General features: G+C 43.3%; 1 protein-coding gene across 1 annotated transcript; it reads right to left on the bottom strand.

Moving 5' to 3' along the window:
• Positions 1 to 660: 660 nt before the first annotated feature.
• Positions 661 to 17,369, bottom strand: LOC143774302 (histidine N-acetyltransferase-like). The gene is made up of 3 exons (XM_077261749.1): positions 17,119 to 17,369; positions 1,593 to 1,817; positions 661 to 1,421 (listed from the first exon to the last, which is right to left on the bottom strand). Exons 1-3 carry the CDS (start codon positions 17,299 to 17,301, stop codon positions 810 to 812), a joined length of 1,020 nt encoding a protein of 339 aa, XP_077117864.1. The 5' UTR covers positions 17,302 to 17,369; the 3' UTR covers positions 661 to 809.
• Between the last annotated feature and the right edge of the window lie 739 nt (positions 17,370 to 18,108).

Raw genomic sequence — 18,108 nt, 5'->3', positions numbered from 1 at the left:
CAATGAAGTGGAGACCCCGTAACATTATAGATCGGGGGTCCGAGTACTGAGGAACAGACAGCAGAAGTCACCAACTCTTTGTTGATACATAACTGCAGAGTCCAGAGCTCTTCTGGTATCAGCACAAACACTGTGCCCCCGCCGGAGGGTTTAAAGGCCGAGCAGCTACATGCAGCCATACATCTCCAGCATAATGCTGAGCATCAGATGGAGTGATGTAAAGCCGCCACCACCGTAGCTTCCAGCTTTGTGGGAACAGTTTTGTGAAGGATCTTTTCTGTTCTCCATAATTCTGCCCAGTGCACAAGGTTCATACAAACTCGGAGGGGGAAGAACATTACCAGGCCTTAGTCACATCCAACACCACAGGGATGAACTAGACTGGAGATTATGAGCCCAACTTCTCCCCAACACCAGTGTCTGACCTCACAAATACTTTTCTGAATGAATGATCAAATCTTGCCACAGGTGCTTCCAAAATCTTGAAGAAAGCCTTCCCAGAAGAAAAGCGGGAGCTGTTATATCTGCAGAGGGGCGACTCCATATTATTGTTGGTGGATGTAAAATGGGAGGTCTGTAAATGGAAAGGGCACAGTACTTTTCTCCATAGTGTATCTTCTGTTTTTACTTTGGAACTCTTGGAAAACAGATTCATAGAAATGATTTCCATAGCATTTATTACAGCATTTAATTATAATAGCTAGAGTATAGATATTAATTGGATCCATTGACAGGTATTTTTCATTATAAAAGAAGCCAGACATTGAAGTAAGACCTTACTAAGGCACGAAAGTAGAACCCAAACAACCTTAGATCTCCATTTCCAATAGCATCTGTTCCCTCACAATGTGGAATGGAGTCAACCCTTCACACAGTCGTTCAATCTCAGCCCGGAGACTCTCGTCTACATATAGGACACAGATCATACCGCTCCCTGCAGGCAGTGCTTGTACTGCTACCTTCATCTGCTGTAAGATATGGACCTTGGCACAAGATGGGTCATTTCCAAACATGTCAATATCTAGGCGGTGAATTCCCTCTGCAAAGGGTACTGGAAATGGAGGGTTACCAAGGCTAAGAAACCTTTCCAGATACGCTTGGGTGCCACTACAGCTAGTTGAAATCTCGGAAGAAGATTCTAAGTCACTCGATTCCACAGGATGTGAATACATCCAGACAATTTTTCTGTTCAGTAGAAGATGTAGGTTGGACTTATGAGTGGTAAGAGGGAGCCAGCCTTGAACTAGGAGTCCACCAGGAAGCAATTCTTCCCTTGTCTTAGACTTCTCAAAGAATTTAAGAATTTCCTCTTCTCCCAGAACATTTAGCTCTTTTGATCTGTCAACATTGCTCACTCGAGACTCCAGTAACGTCAATGCGGTTTTCAACTGGTCAGCGGGAAGGAGTAATGGTAACACCGCCTAGTGGAGAACAGGAGGGACATAGGAGAGTAGACAAAATTTTAATATGTGAAGTGCAGTAAATAGGTATAACAGGTCAGAAATGTGTAATCGGGAGAAAGTGTGGAAAATAAGGAGGCCACAGGAAAAGAAGGGAAGATGAAGAGACCAAAGTAGACAAACAGAATTCACCTTAGAGTTGATCACTTTGTATTTCTTCAACATGGCAGCCGGTGGATTCTCTCCTCGGGTTAGTCGGACTCTTTTAACCTCTGGGTGGTCAGAATGTAGATTAGCCAAACAAAACTTCTCAATTAATCCAGCCACCCCTTGTCCTCTCATCCACGGAGCTACTCGAAGACCTTGCAGCACTGCAGTAGTTCCATCATCAACCAATATGAATGATTCGAAGCCCACCTGACAATCCATGATGGGGAAGAAGAACAAGATGAACTTAAAGTAGCTTCCAGGGACGGACTGGGACTAAAATTTAGCCCTGGCATTGAAAGCACACAGGGGATATCTATTACTAATATAACTTTACCCGGGAAAATCAAGATTTACTACAAGACTAATATTTCGAATAATACCAATAATATCCCTATATAAGACTGAATAATAATGATACTGCACATACAGTGACTGTAGACTTTAACTTCAAGTCTAGAGAACCTTTCACCAAAACCCCTGTACTAAGACTGATATCACCACCATACAGAGACCATATAATGGTACATCAGTGCTCTGCAGACCATATATATGTGTGCGGTGCAGGTGCGCACTAGTGTTGTTCTCACTGATTGATGTCATTCATTTTCCCTTTTCTTTTCCATTTGGCCCAGACTGCCATTACCTCTTCTTCCATCTATAAATCATCCCTGAAAAATGTAACACACAGACCTCCTTTACTTACTGCTTCTCCAGGACCCTCCTCAAATTTTTGCAATGATCCCCCAGTGTGTCTTTATATAATAATGCCTCCCTATTGTGCTTCCTTATAATAATGACGCTCAGTGCCTCTTTATTGTAATAATGCTCCTGAGCAGGGGTGTATATATAAATAACAGGCCCCCATAGTAAAAGTCACAATCACAGAAAGGCATACCTCCCAACTTTCTAAAGAAGCACCCCTGCCAGAGCCGATGTCAGCACCCGCTGCACCTGGGCAAGTGCCGGGGCCCTGAGCAGGCGGGGGCCCACTCATCATTGGGGACACTAGTGTGCAATGAGGGCCTGGTGCTAGCACCTGAGATTGGGTCCCTCCGCTTGCTCAGGGCCCCGGAACTTGCAATATTCACCTCTCCCCTTTCCTCCGCTGCGCCATCTTCCACATCTTCTGACTCTGTGACATTTCAGGTCAGAGGGCTGAACAGTCACAATGCAGAGAGCTGGAAGACAGCGACGCTGAGGAGTCCGGACCTGCGGTCAGTGAGGAAAGGTGAGTGTTTCATATTTAGTTTTAATGTTTGAAGCAATATATGGGACCCATCGCATACTGGAACATTATATTGTGCCCATTCTGTATGGATAATTATATGGAGCCCTTCATATACTGGAGCATTATATAGGGCCCATTATGTCCGGTTTCTGGGCTATTGTAGAGTTTATAATAGATATCACTCAGGTCATGTTAGAAATAAGTGAAATCTTTGTCATTGTACTATCCCTATAATTCTCTGCTGTATTTGTGCATCATGAATTGTGGCCTGGCGGCCTCGACCAATCGGAGACGCGGGATTTCTACGTCGATACTGTGCCCGTCGCTGATTGGTCGAGGCCCAGGCGGCCTCGACCAATCAGAGACGCGGGATTTCCAGGACAGACAGAAAAACCCTTAGACAATTATATATATATATAGATGAATGCATCTTATGATGAAGATAAAAACTTTGATGGGAGGAATTCTTCTTTAAGACACGGTGAGGGATATGTATTGCGGCACATGCACAATTATTTTGCCCCTACTGAAGCCCATAAGTGGTCTCACCCACAAGGATACCCCTTTTATGACTGCCATAGAGTATGATGACCCCACACAGTATGATTGCCCTATAAAGCCCACACAGCAATATGGTCACTACAGCTCATAGTATTCACCACTATATAAAGTATGTTGTCCCCATAACACCCTGATACAGTATGATTGTTACCAAAGCGCCCCACACAGTATAATGGCCACGAAAAACCTCCACATATTATGATGGCCTCCACAGCTACCCCATACAGTATAATGTCCAGCAAAGCTACCCCGCACAGTATATACAATGTCCTCCACAGCCACCCCACACATTATGATTGTCCACCACAGCCATTTCACACAGTATGATGGTCAGCCATACAGTATAATTATCCAACATAGCCATCTCACACAGTTTGATGATTCCCCACAGCATTATGATCCTCCACTGCCCCAATACAGAATGATTATCCCCCCCCAAAACCCACCATATAGTATAATCGTTCCAACACATAGCCCCATTCCAATATGATGGTCCTCCACAACCCCCTATATAGTATGCTGGCCCCATCCACAGCAACTTATATAGTATAATGGTCCACCTCACTGCCCCTTATATAGTAAGTTGGTCCACCCCACAACCCCCTATATAGTATGATGGTCCACCCCACGACCCCCTATATAGCATGATGTTTAACTTTACAGCCCTCTATATAGTATGATGGTCCACCCCACAACCCCCTATATAGTATGATGTTTAACTTTTCAGCCCTCTATATAGTATGATGTCCACCCCACAGCCCCTTATATATTATGATGGTCCACATCACAGTCGCCTATATAGTATGATGGTCCACACCACAGCCCCAATGTAGTATAATGGTCCACCCCACAGACCCCTACTTAGTATGATGGTCCACTCCACAGCGCCTTATATAGTATGATGGTCCACCCCACTGCCTCCTATAAAGTATGATGGTCCACCCCACAGCCCCCTACATAGTATGATGGTCCACCCCACAGACCCCTATACAGTATGATGGTCCACTCCACAGCGCCTTATATAGTATGATTGGTTCACCCCACTGCCCCTATAAAGTATGATGGTCCACCCACAGCCCCCTATAAAGTATGATGGTCCACTCCACAGCACCTTATATAGTATGATGGTCCACTCCACAGCAACTTATATAGTATGATGGTCCACCCACAGCCCCCTATATAGTATGATGGTCCACTCCACAGCGCCTTATATAGTATGATGGTCCACCCCACTGCCCCCCATAAAGTATGATGATCCACCCACAGCCACCTATATAGTATGATGGTCCAATCCACAGCGCCTTATATAGTATGATGGTCCACCCCACTGCCCCTATAAAGTATGATGGTCCACCCACAGCCCCCTATAAAGTATGATGGTCCACTCCACAGCACCTTATATAGTATGATGGTCCACTCCACAGCAACTTATATAGTATGATGGTCCACCCACAGCCCCCTATATAGTATGATGGTCCACTCCACAGCGCCTTATATAGTATGATGGTCCACCCCAGTGCCCCCTATAAAGTATGATGGTCCACCCCACTGCCCCTATATAGTATGATGGTCCACCCCACTGCCCCCTATATAGTATGATGGTCCACTCCACAGCGCCTTATACAGTATAGTATGATGGTCCACTCCACTGCCTCTATATAGTATGATGGTCCACTCCACTGCCCCCTATATAGTGTGATGGTCCACCCACAGCCCCCTATATAGTATGATTGGTTCACCCCACTGCCCCTATATAGTATGATGGTCCACCCCACTGCCCCCTATAAAGTATGATGGTCCACCCACAGCCCCCTATATAGTATGATGGTCCACTCCACAGCACCTTATACTGTATAGTATGATGGTCCACCCCACTGCCCCCTATAAAGTATGATGGTCCACCCACAGCACCCTATATAGTATGATTGGTTCACCCCACAGCACCTTATAAAGTATGATGGTCCACCCCACTGCCCCCTATAAAGTACGATGGTCCACCCACAGCCTCCCCTATATAGTATGATTGGTCCACCCCACTGCCCCCTATAAAGTATGATTGGTTCACCCCACAGCACCTTATATAGTATGATGGTCCACCCCACTGCCCCCTATAAAGTATGATGGTCCACCCACAGACCTCTATATAGTATGATGGTCCACCCACAGCCTCCCCTATATAGTATGATTGGTTCACCCCACAGCCCCCTATATAGTATGATTGGTCCACCCCACAGCACCTTATATAGTATGATGGTCCACCCCACTGCCCCCTATATAGTATGATGGTCCACCCCACTGCCCCCTATAAAGTATGATGGTCCACCCACAGCCCCCTGTATAGTATGATGGTCCACTCCACAGCGCCTTATACAGTATAGTATGATGGTCCACCCCACTGCCCCTATATAGTATGATGGTCCACTTCACAGCGCCTTATACTGTATAGTATGATGGTCCACCCCACTGCCCCCATATAGTATGATTGGTTCACCCCACAGCCCCCTATATAGTATGATTGGTCCACACCACAGCACCTTATATAGTATGATGGTCCACCCCACTGCCCCCTATATAGTATGATGGTCCACCCCACTGCCCCCTATAAAGTATGATTGGTTCACCCCACAGCACCTTATATAGTATGATGGTCCACCCCACTGCCCCCTATAAAGTATGATTGCTCACCCCACTGCCCCCTATAAAGTATGATGGTCCACCCACAGCCCCCTATATAGTATGATGGTCCACCCACAGCCTCCCCTATATAGTATGATTGGTTCACCCCACAGCCCCCTATATAGTATGATTGGTCCACACCACAGCACCTTATATAGTATGATGGTCCACCCCAGTGCCCCCTATAAAGTATGATTGTCCACCCACAGCCTCCCCTATATAGTATGATTGGTTCACCCCACAGCACCTTATATAGTATGATGGTCCACCCCACTGCCCCCTATAAAGTATGAAAGTATGATGGTCCACCCCACTGCCCCCTTTAAAGTATTATGGTCCACCCACAGCCCCCTATATCGTATGATTGGTTCACCCCACAGCACCTTATATAGTATGATGGTCCACCCCACTGCCCCCTATAAAGTATGATGGTCCACCCCACTGCCCCCTTTAAAGTATGATGGTCCACCCACAGCCCCCTATATCGTATGATTGGTTCACCCCACAGCACCTTATAAAGTATGATGGTCCACCCACAGCCTCCCCTATATAGTATTATTGGTCCACTCCATTGCCCCCTATAAAGTATGATTGGTTCACCCCACAGCACCTTATATAGTATGATGGTCCACTCACAGCCCCTATATAGTATGATTGGTTCACCCCACAGCACCTTATATAGTATGATGGTCCACCCCACTGCCCCCTATAAAGTATAATGGTCCACCCCACTGCCCCCTATAAAGTATGATGGTCCACCCACAGCCTCCCCTATATAATATGATTGGTTCACCCCACAGCACCTTATATAGTCTGATGGTCCACCCCACTGCCCCCTATAAAGTATGATGGTCCACCCACAGCCTCCCCTATATAATATGATTGGTTCACCCCACAGCACCTTATATAGTCTGATGGTCCCCCACAGCACCCCAAAAATAAAAAACCTTTTGCTCATGTAATGTAAACACCTCATCCTCCATCTACTTTTCTATCTGGTCTGGCAGTGGACGCTGGTGGCAAGATGTAGTGACATAATCGCTCAACCGACATCACACCCGTGAGACGCCGGCCTCCATCAGGTTGCAGTCTAAAAGGGAGCCTGCTGGGGTAAGAGACGGAGTCGGTGGCTCTGTGCTCCATCCCAACTATTAACAGTATAGGCCAGTTCTGTTACCAGCATAGCACAGAATGCTCCCCATGGTCAGACAGACCATTCTGGCATTTTCCAGATGGCCAGTCCGACCCTGGTAGCTTCTAAGAGTCTCCAGTCAACTGTAAGGTCTGGGCACAGTGGGACAATATAGAGGTGACTGGGTCACAAACTTAGGAATCTGTGGGGTCTACACCACTCAACATCTTTGCACCAAGGCAGTTAACTTCCTACAGGATTGGAAAAAATAAAGGTTGTCCAACAGATGCAAAATGAACAATATGAACCCCCACTACATGTTTGGCTTAGGGGCTTTGTGGAACCTTAATTCAGCAATGTTAATTTTGTCAGTTTTTTCAGTTGGGAAACCCCAAGATTCACATTTGTAAAAAAATGAATTTTACAATAAATAGATCTCAATATTGATAGGTCTTTAAGGGCTACGAATTAATTTTGCTATTTTTTAAAATGTTTTTTTTTTTAAATCTTTTTGTCCATGTTTGCTATACTTTATGATCTACCCCCCCATGCTTGATGTTTGATAGAGCGCAATTGAGTCTATTATGTGTCACCACCATTCCCAGTTTGACAGATGAATGAAGGAGAAATGGAAACTGATGCGGAAATCATTTATCTCTATGGAGACGCATGGAGACGCTTACGTCCTTTCTTAAAGGTTGATGGATATGGACAAAGAAAGTAGATTATTTTCTGCGTTATTTTTCACAGTTCTTCCTCTCTCAGTCATTGAACAAAAAAAAAGTCCATGATCAATGTCTAGCAAAAAAGGACAATAAGCGAAAGGCTTTTAAATTACGAGTAGGTGGCTAGGAAGGATTACTATTTGTGATAAGGGAAAATGGTCTCTGAAAGCTACTAACTAAGGGATAACCAAAAACGGTTCAACTATGGAGGGTTAAGAGCACTCGCGGTGTGTTCTTGAGGTGCTAAGTATGTTGTAGGCATCTGGATAAAGAAGACAATTGGGTGGAGTATTGCCAAGATGACTCTCATGACACTGATTAGTCAATGGCAAGTAGAGCTTACCTTATTATGCTCCACCAACAGTCCTTTTCATCTTGAAGACCTCCACGGGAGGCAAGAATGGGCCTGGTTTATAGAACGGGTGGTTGGTTCGTAAGGCTGGCCGGTATTATAAGTGGCATGGGGACTTTGTTTGCCTGTCCTGTGGGGTGTATTGTCCCTTTATAAAGGAGTGGCTAGTATAATGGGCATTTTGGTTTTTAATATAGTATTGTAGATGTCATAGAGATATTGAGGCTAGTATAAGGCCAATGAGTCTGTCATGGAGGCATTGTTGTTATAGGGATAAGTTTCTAGAGTAGGGGACATTATGGGCGTTGGGGTTGGCATGGTAGCATTGTGGCTACTACAGAGATATTATGGCTGGTCTCATGGCATTATGGTTGCCGTTTAGTGTATTGTAGCAGTATCAGAAGGAAGCCCTTCGTAAATATCCATCTTTAAAAGGAAGCTTGTCACCAGGTTTTCCCACTACATTTAATCCCTGTTTTATAGCAGTCTAGCAAGATGTATATAAGTCCCCAAACCCCTATGCAGATCCCCAAAAAACACCATTTATAATCCCCACCACGGTGCGGTCTGGTCCGATGGGTGTCTCTGGTCCTGCTTCTTCTCTCCTCTTCATCACAGTTGTTCTTCTTGCTTCATGTGGTTGACGCGTCCTACACCTTCCACACAGTATTCCACAATCACAGACCTGCCCATCCTTACTTCGGTCTGCCCTGCTGATGGCTGAGTACAGTACTGTACACCAGTGCAGGAGCATGACTGAGGACATTGCATAGATGATGTAGGACGGGAAATCCACATGAAGCAGGGCTGGAGGACGGCACTTGTGAAGAGAAAGGAGGCTCCGAACTGAGACCAGCGACACCCCTCGGACTGGACCGTATGGGGGATAATAAAAGGTATTTTTTCGGCTAGGCAGAGGGGGTTTAGGGACTTGTATACATCATGCTCGACTACTGTAAAAGAGGGATTAAAGGTGGTGACGATCATTTATATTGGGAAAACCTGATGACAAGTTCCCTTTAAGCCCTAAACACTTTTGTAATTAGCTTTATTTTCAAATGTCCTATCAATCCCTATGCAGCTATTCTCTAGATCTGTCTTTTATTCTTTACTTCCTGGGACGTTTCGCTTGACGCGAGCCCCAAATGGGATGTTCCCAGTTGGACAATTAATAACCAACTAGGTTATCTGACAAACCCTTTAGGGATGAAAATACGCATTAAAATATTACCCGGAGGGTAACTAAATCCAGTTTAAGGGATTGCAATTAAAAATTTACTTTTATTATTTTTTTTGTTAATAAGCGTGGTCAAAACTAATGTTTAAAAGGACTACAGTGGTAGGTATTGCATTGTATTTCTGATTTCTCTTAAGTTCCTATACTATAGGTGACACTACCCTATTGGCTATTGTATATTATCGAAATTAATGGTTGCAGTCCATTGATTAGTATAGCACACTGTGAGGCTATGTATGGTAAGTATTATATACAAGACCACTATAGCTATTTAAGAATAACTCGTATCCTCCCGGACATGTTTCACCTAACCAGGCTTCATCAGGGGGTTGAGGCTAATTAGCTAAATAAATGGAGTGCCAGGGCTTATAAAGCTTTCGTTCTGACATCACCATATATCCAAACCAATTGGATGCTTTTTTCAAGACTGTCCAATCAAAATCAAGATAATTAATCGAGAAATTCACGCATCTAGTGATTGGATAAACATAACTATACTCACCTTCTCCTCAAAGGCGACACTACTGAGAATGAGTAGGTGGTAGCCAATACTTGTTTTCGGCATCAGATTCTTTTTTACAAGGTAAATATTTGCAGAAAGAACAGGTGCCACAAGGGTTCGTGCCAATCTGATGTTCTTCAAGCCAACTCAGTGGTCTAGCTACTCTTTCGGCAATAAATGATTTCCCCTGTGGAAGTTAATCTCCCAACATCCCTCAACAATACCCCTCAAATCTGGATGTGCTAGAAGAATAGGTCAATATCTCGACAGAAGTTACAATTTTTTACTAGACAGATCATCAAAAGTGACTATACATCTAACTGTCTTACAAACACTCATCAAAGGTAGAGAGGTATATAGGAAAGGATAGGAATGTACTAACCAATTGGGAATAAGACAATGAGGAAAGCATACACCCAAAAACAACATGCAACAATCTCCAGTGGCAACAACGATCTCTAATTCAACACAGCATCTCCAAGGAGCAAGGAAGCAAAACTTTCACTGGCAAGAAGGAGAATGTCTGGCCAGGTTTCATATGGAGAGGTAATGACCTGATCAGAAGCAGCTGAAATGGAGCTGCAAGTTTTTGACCAGCATAGAGAGGTTAACCCCTTCACGACATGCGCCATACTATTACTGCGCATGTTGTGTCTCCCCCTTTGATGTGGGCTCCGGCGGTGAGCCCACATCAAAGTCACGACATGTCAGCTGTTTTGTACAGCTGACATGTGCGCGCAATAGCGGCGGGTGAAATCGCGATTCACCCGCCGCTATTAACCTGTTAAATGCCGCTGTTAAACGCTGACAGTGGCATTTAACTACCGCTTCCGGCCGTGCGGCCGGAAATGAGCGCATCGCTGACCCCTGTCACATGATCGGGGGTCGGCGATGTGTCAGGACAGTAACCATAGAGGTCCTTGAGATCTCTATGGTTACTGATGCTGGCCTGCTGTGAGCGCCCCACTGTGGTCGACGCTCATAGCAAGCCTGCATTTCAGCTACTTAGCAGCGATCTGATGATCGCTGCTATGTAGCTGAGCCGATTGGGTTGTGCCAGCTTCTAGCCTCCCATGGAGGCTATTGAAGCATGGCACAAGTAAAAAAAAAATGTTTTTCAAAAAAATATAAAAAATATAAAAGATTAAATCACCCCCCTTTCGCCCCATCCTAAATAAAACAATTAAAACAAAATTAAACCTACACGTATTTGGTATCACTGCGTTCAGAATCGCCCGATCTATCAATAAAAAAAAGCATTAATGTGATCGCTAAACAGTGTAGCGAGAAAAAAATTTGAAACGCCAGAATTACGTTTTTTTGGTCGATGCGACATTGCATTAAAATGCAATAACGGGCGATCAAAAGAATATATCTGCACAAAAGTGGTATTATTAAATACGTCAGCTCGGCGCACAAAAAATAAGTCCTCACCCGACCCCAGATCACGAAAAATGGAGATGCTTCGGATATCGGAAAATGGCACTTTTATTTAATTATTTTTTTAAGCAAAGTTTTGAATTTTTTTTCAGCACTTGGATAAAAAAATAACCTAGACATGTTAGGTGTCTACGAACTCGTAGTGACCTAGAGAATCACATTGGCAGGTTAGTTTTAGCATTTAGTGAACCTAGCAAAAAAGCCAAGCAAAAAACAAGTGTGAGATTGCACTTTTTTTGCAATTTCACCGCACTTGGAATTTTTTTCCCGTTTTCTAGTACAAGACATGGTAAAACCAATGGTATTGTTCAAAAGTACAACTTGTCCCGCAAAAAATAAGCCCTCACATGACCATATTGATGGACAAATAAAAAAGTTATGGCTCTGGGAAGGAGGGAAGTGAAAAACGAAAACGCAAAAACGAAAAAGGGCCGCGTCTTGAAGGGGCCTCTTCAGCACCAAAGGAAACAAAATCCATTTAATATGGGACACAAACACACAGGCTAAATGGAAGATCTGCGATTCACAATACATAATGATCTTCGACCCCCAGATCTCCCAGAAGGATGTGACCCACTCGTGACAAATAGGGAAAGGAGTCATTGTCGTAGGCTGGGTAATAGAATAGTTCTGAATATTGTTTATTATACGTTGCTGTAGAATGTTGTTTGTAATATCATTGAAGTATTTGGAGCACTGATCCCATTCATTGGTGTTATTTCGGTACTGTTGGTTCTGTTTACCAGTATAGTAGTACCATTACCGAAAACCATTGATCTCATATTGTCTCTTTTACAGCTGACTGCGTGGTATAAGAGGAGGAGGATTGTCCATCTAACATTGTATTGTATCCTACTTTTTGTCCTGCATCATTTTTTCTCATATTTAACCATGATTTACATGCAGAGGTTTTAAAATCTCTCTTAGGACCACTTTGTCTCTTAGTTCCTATTCGATTTGCAATCTCTATACTTTCTGACCCTGAATTGTCAGTTTCGGAAATATCAGTATAACGTGAACTGTTATTATAAGGTCTGATATTCCTTTGTTTGTGCCCCTGTCCTGTCTCAAAATCGTTTAGATCTCTAATATACTTCCGATATTTTTGCTCCTTAATTTCCCTTTTAAAATACTAATTTATTTTTCGCAAATAGGATTCGTCTACTGAATTCCGATTGATTAATATATTTTTGAATCTCAATTAGCTCTTTGTCTAGTTGTTCATTAATCTTGTTTTTTCTCGCAATTAAGAAGATATTCAAATAGATGTGATGAATTTTCATTCAGAAGTTGCTCCTGGCCCTGTTCTCGGCATCAGACACCATCTGCGTCATCGTGCAGCGTCATCAGAGGCACTGACATCCAATGGTTATACTTATTGTCCAATCGGATCCTATTGAGGATGCATCCGCGCATGCGTCGCTGCACATCACTGATGACATCCTTATCTATTGGTTAAACGCACTATCCAATCGCATCCCTGATATACCTGTGCCTGCACCATTCAAACTACCCATTGTATATAGGTCCCAAACTCTGTCCGATAATGACAGAATATCTTCAGTGCGCATGCCGTGTTTGTCAGATCTGGAGATTTGCAGACCACAACTACACGGCATTGGACTTACTGTAGTTCTAATTTCACCAACCATTACAGCGCATGACATTGGGCTTAGTTATAATTCTACAACTTGCTACTGTGCATGCCATTGTCATTTGATTTAACACACTACTGACGCGCAGAACTATGGACTTAGTTCTAATTTTGCACACTAACAATTAAAATGAAATTGAACTTAATATATTATTTTCACTGGAATGTGATATACCAACTAGTGGTATTCTCAGAGACAGGTATGTATCGCACGGAAAAAGGTCTGCTGTGATCTGAATCCAGGACAGGTTGCTGGGTCTTGTAGTCCCGCAAACCTGTATTTTAGTAAAGGTTTGGATTTAAGGGTTAACCAGAACGTGATGGGTGGGACTGGTTAACCACATACCCCCCATGGGGTGTGCTCCTGTGAAGTCAGGAAGGTCCTATATTTTTCCTGGTTGCACCACATGAGGGGATGGTCATGTGTGAGACTGGAGCTGGCTGGAACTCCTGAGAGTCCATGGAGCATGGAGGATCTGAACTGCTGACAGGACCCATACGAATCCAGACTAGCAAACCTGTGTATCGGTTAAGCAGGTAACGCAAAGCTTGGGGAATTGTGAACTGACGGGCGTCACGTAAGAATGTAACCTCATCTAAAAATGGACTGTCTGTCGGTACCGTAATGTTCAGGTGCGGACATAGTGGTTTATGATTATATAATAAACCAGAGATGGACTTGTTTTAATGAAGGAACTGTTGCCGTGTGTTGAAATATCGCTGCCAACCCACTAGTGATCACTACGTCACAGGAAATTAGACAAATGTAAGACCAAGACATTGAAATAAATTTGTCATTGAGATAAACTGCTGATGCATATGTCATTATACTTAGTTAAAATTGCAAAGTAATGATTAGTGATCAGCGAATGTGCTTGGATAAGGTGTTATCCAAGTACGATTGTGTGCTAATCGGATGTCTTCAGCCCGCTTGAAAAATATGTTCGAGTCCCTGTGCCTGCATGCCTCGCGGCTTTCCACCACTGTTACCACTATCTCTTGCCCTGAAATGATATGTCAACAGGGTGCAGAGATAGAAGTAGGGTGAGTGACACCAGCGCCGACCCACAGTTTCCATCACTGACCTCAAACAAATCATCAATGTAGAAAAGGAAGCAGCATCCGTTCCAGGTGAAAAGGTTATCAAAAAAGTCTTTATTCTGCCATAGTAACATACAACGTTTCGGCCATGTTGGCCTTTGTCAAGTATGTCATACTTGACAAAGGCCAACATGGCCGAAACGTTGTATGTTACTATGGCAGAATAAAGACTTTTTTGATAACCTTTTCACCTGGAACGGATGCTGCTTCCTTTTCTACATTTGTGAGTATCGTTCAGTTTGGATCCTTGAACTTTGGAGCGTGCATCCCAACATTCTGGTGCTGTTGGTTGTGTTTGTTTACTCAAACAAATCATCATCAGAAAGCAGCACTAGTCCCACCTTCTTATAACTTGTCATTTGAGGGTGGTGATAGAAGCTGTGGGGTTTCACTGGTGTCACTCACCCCAGCTTGTATTACCACTGAGGCGGTAATGACCGAAGATGCAGGTGGTAGAGACAGAAGTGTGGAGGCAGCTACTAAAGGTGCAGGCATGGACAGATGAAATGTGGAAGAAACCAATGAAGGCGCACGTGGTGATAAATTAAGTGTGGAGGCAGCCACTGAATATGTGGGCAATGGGGAGAGAAGAAATGTGGAGGCAGCCACTGAAGGTGTGGATGGGGACTGATGGAGCGTGGAGGCAGCCACTGAAGATGTGGGCAATGGGGACAGATGAAGTATGGTGGCATCCAATGAAGATGTGGGCAGTAGACAGAAGTGTGGAGGCAGCCACTGAAGGTGCGAGTGGGGACAGATGAAGTGTGATGGCAGCCACTGAAGGTGCAGGTGGGACAGAAGAAGTGTGGAGTCATCCACTGAAGATGTGGGAATGTGGACAGATGAAATGTGGTGGCAGCCAGTAAAGATGTGGGCGGCAGGGACAGAAGAAGTGTGGAGGCAGCAACTGCAGGTGTGGGTGGAGACAAATGAAGTGTGGTGGGAGCCACTGAAGGTGAGGGTGGGGACAAATTAAGTATGGAGATAGCCACGGAAGGTGCACATAGGGACATAGGGACAGATGAAATGTGGTAGCCACTGAAGATGTGGGCGGCAGAGACTGAAAAAATGTGGAAGATCAAAACAAAATGTGAAAGGAAGTGAAGAAAAAATATGGGTATGTATGGGTAGAAAGATAGGAAATTTTATAATAAAATAAATTACAAAAGTGGTTAGGGCTTAGAGTTGGGTATTTATAAAGGGCATTAGAGGCATAAGACCATCCCTTTAAATAGAAAAACATTTTTTTGGACACCATTTTCTGACAGCCACTTTTTTTTCATTGAGGGATAATTTTTGGAAGGAAAAACTCTAGATTTCACTGATATTATTTTTGGGTACATACGATTTGACTTTTTGAACACTTTTTGGCTATTTTATTTTTACCATTCACTATGTAGAACAAATAATGATATTAGAGTATAGGTGAATACAATTACACCGATATGTAATTTACAGCATTTTTATTTTTTCCTATTTTAGCACACAAAAAACTACTTAAAAAAATGAAAAAGTTATATCAAAAATATATTTTTTTAATTACATGGGTATATGAGAGATTGCTCTCTTGCATAATGAGGTGTAGTTTTTTAAAAAACTTTTTGATAATTTTTTATTTAATTTTTCTGTGAGGCAGGGTGAATAGGGTTGATGGAATAGCTTCAGATAAGAGCTCACCCGAATAGTTATAGTGCTTCCCAAATAGCTGCCTCGGTAACCCGGATACATGGATCTCTCCCGATAATCAGGTGTCCGGCACCAAAGATGCATGTGTCGCGGCTGTGTCACAACAAACAGGCTCTCCATGCATGCGTTGTGACTGTATTGTGACAGACAAAAACAATAAATGGAAGTGTAACGTTGGTTGTAGCTGCGGGCGAAGCACTCGTTTCCCTTTATGCTACAGCACACTATATTAAAGTACGGGTCCTGGATGGGTGTGTGGACTTATGCTGAGAAGGCATCATGCCCGTGCAGGCCGCCTGTAGCCGGTGGGGCAGTTTAACACACTGACTCTCCCAACTTCACAACAACCCAGCTACAGTCCTGATCAGTCTCACTACTCGCTAAGCGATTCCGCATACTATTTTTTCCACTAATGGTGCCCTGGGTCTACAAAACATGGACACCTCTTCTGTGTTTTGGTGACACTCCTGGTTTTGGATCTAATACTGATCAAAAATACTCATGTGTGAATGAGGCCTTATACACGATTTATTAAGGCTTGATCTATGGCAGAACATTAGGCTTTTGTTAGACCTCTTGTTCCCATAGCAAATATCCATATCGATATCGGCTCTTTGAAATCGCATTGTGGGAGCTGATGCAGTGACAGAGGGAACAATCTCCCTCTGTCAAACTACTTACATTCCACGGTCGCTATTGACCATGGCGTGTGAGGGGTTAATTGAGTTGGCGTAGAGCGTTGGCAGTGCTTTCCCCTGCTATTCTGTCTGTGGTATAAGTCCTGTTAGACAAAGAAAGTTCTGGGACTACAATTCACTTTTCGAAACTGCCACATTTGTGAGAAGCCAGGGCAGTGAGGAGCACTGGTCAAATAAACAAGTCATTGAGAACAAAAATGGGACCAAATAATTTGGACCCAAAAATGAAAGTGGTCTTACTTTAAAAAATAGTCATCCTCAGAATCTTTTTAAGCCTCTTGACAGGTTCTTATATGTAAATCTCAGTGTATATCTATCATAAAATATATTTGCCCAGTCAGTGCCAAATGTTGATAGTAGAAGGGCTTTCCTAAATGGTGAGACCAGTTGACTATTGTGTATGGCGATCTTTATCTTCTCACTGATGACCGAGGTAAAGAAGGAATGGATTTGGCTTGTTGGGTTTCGACATGCCTGATCCCTAAATTTGCCATTTTTCTATTGCCCTTTACTTACCACTTTTCCTTCACACTTGGCCAGAAACATTCTTCTCTGTGGGTCCTTCAGCCAAGCGTGATACCTAAAAGGCAAATAGTCCGTTCCGTTGTATATCCCTCCGGAGATGGACATCACTGCTTCATAATCTTCAGCCATGGCAGGTACAAAATCAATTTGTGAAAATGAAGTCTCACCAGACATGGTGTCACCACAGGATCCTGAGAGCAAAAGCTGAACAGACAAGAAGAAAAGAATGTTATACAGCCAGGCAAAGTTCACCAGGAGAGACGTAGCCTTCACCTGCAATCCCATGTGATTCGAGGATTCTGTCTTCGCTGAACTGATAATATGCAGAATTCCTAATGGATTATTTATTAAACACTTGGAGGTTACCCAATGGAGCAAACTTTAATTTTTGCATTTTTCATTTGCTTTGCTTCCTTTCTTGCAGGAACCATATCTTGTATTTTTCTATTTCCAACGCTGTACAAGAGCTTGTTTTTTCATCGGATGAGTTTTAGTTTTGAATGGCACCATTCACTTTAACATATAAAATATTGAAAAACAGAAAAAAATCCAAGTGCGGTATATTGGTGGGAAAAAAGACCTCCCCAATGCCGCCATTTTTTTTTTTCATTTCTTTTGTTAAAAATGGAAACATGATTGTCCAGGCCAGTACCATTACAGCAATACCAAACATCCATATATATATATTTTTAAATTTAATTTCAGTGGTGAAAAATAAACATCAGAAATTTGTAATAATTGGCTTGTGTCCCCATATTCTGAGACACATAACGTATTTGTTCTTTGAGGGTGAGGGCTTGATTTTTCTTACTTGGCGAGCTGACTGCAGCAAAGGCCAGACAGATGTTTAGTTCAGGATTTTGTTTGACCAGATGCTGCGATCTTCTGACCCATCTCTGTCGTGGTATCCCCGTGACAGTATACCCCCTCCTAAGAGGGAACTCCAGAACCTCAGAACCAGTTATATCTGGATGTGAAGCG

Source organism: Ranitomeya variabilis, chromosome 5, assembly GCF_051348905.1.
Source record: "Ranitomeya variabilis isolate aRanVar5 chromosome 5, aRanVar5.hap1, whole genome shotgun sequence".
In the NCBI taxonomy this organism is placed as follows: domain Eukaryota; kingdom Metazoa; phylum Chordata; class Amphibia; order Anura; family Dendrobatidae; genus Ranitomeya; species Ranitomeya variabilis.
Note: the sequence above shows the minus strand (reverse complement) of the source record. Positions and strands in the feature narration are given on the sequence as shown.

Bases quoted from the DNA above. Each gene is read 5' to 3' on its own strand.
- LOC143774302 (XM_077261749.1), bottom strand. From the start codon at position 17,301: ATGTCTGGTGAGACTTCATTTTCACAAATTGATTTTGTACCTGCCATG. The intron at 1,818-17,118 runs GTAAGTAAAGGG...ATGGATTGTCAG, and splicing joins CCAAGTGTGAAGGAAAAGTG to GTGGGCTTCGAATCATTCAT. The intron at 1,422-1,592 runs GTGAATTCTGTT...GTTCTCCACTAG, and splicing joins ACAAAGTGATCAACTCTAAG to GCGGTGTTACCATTACTCCT.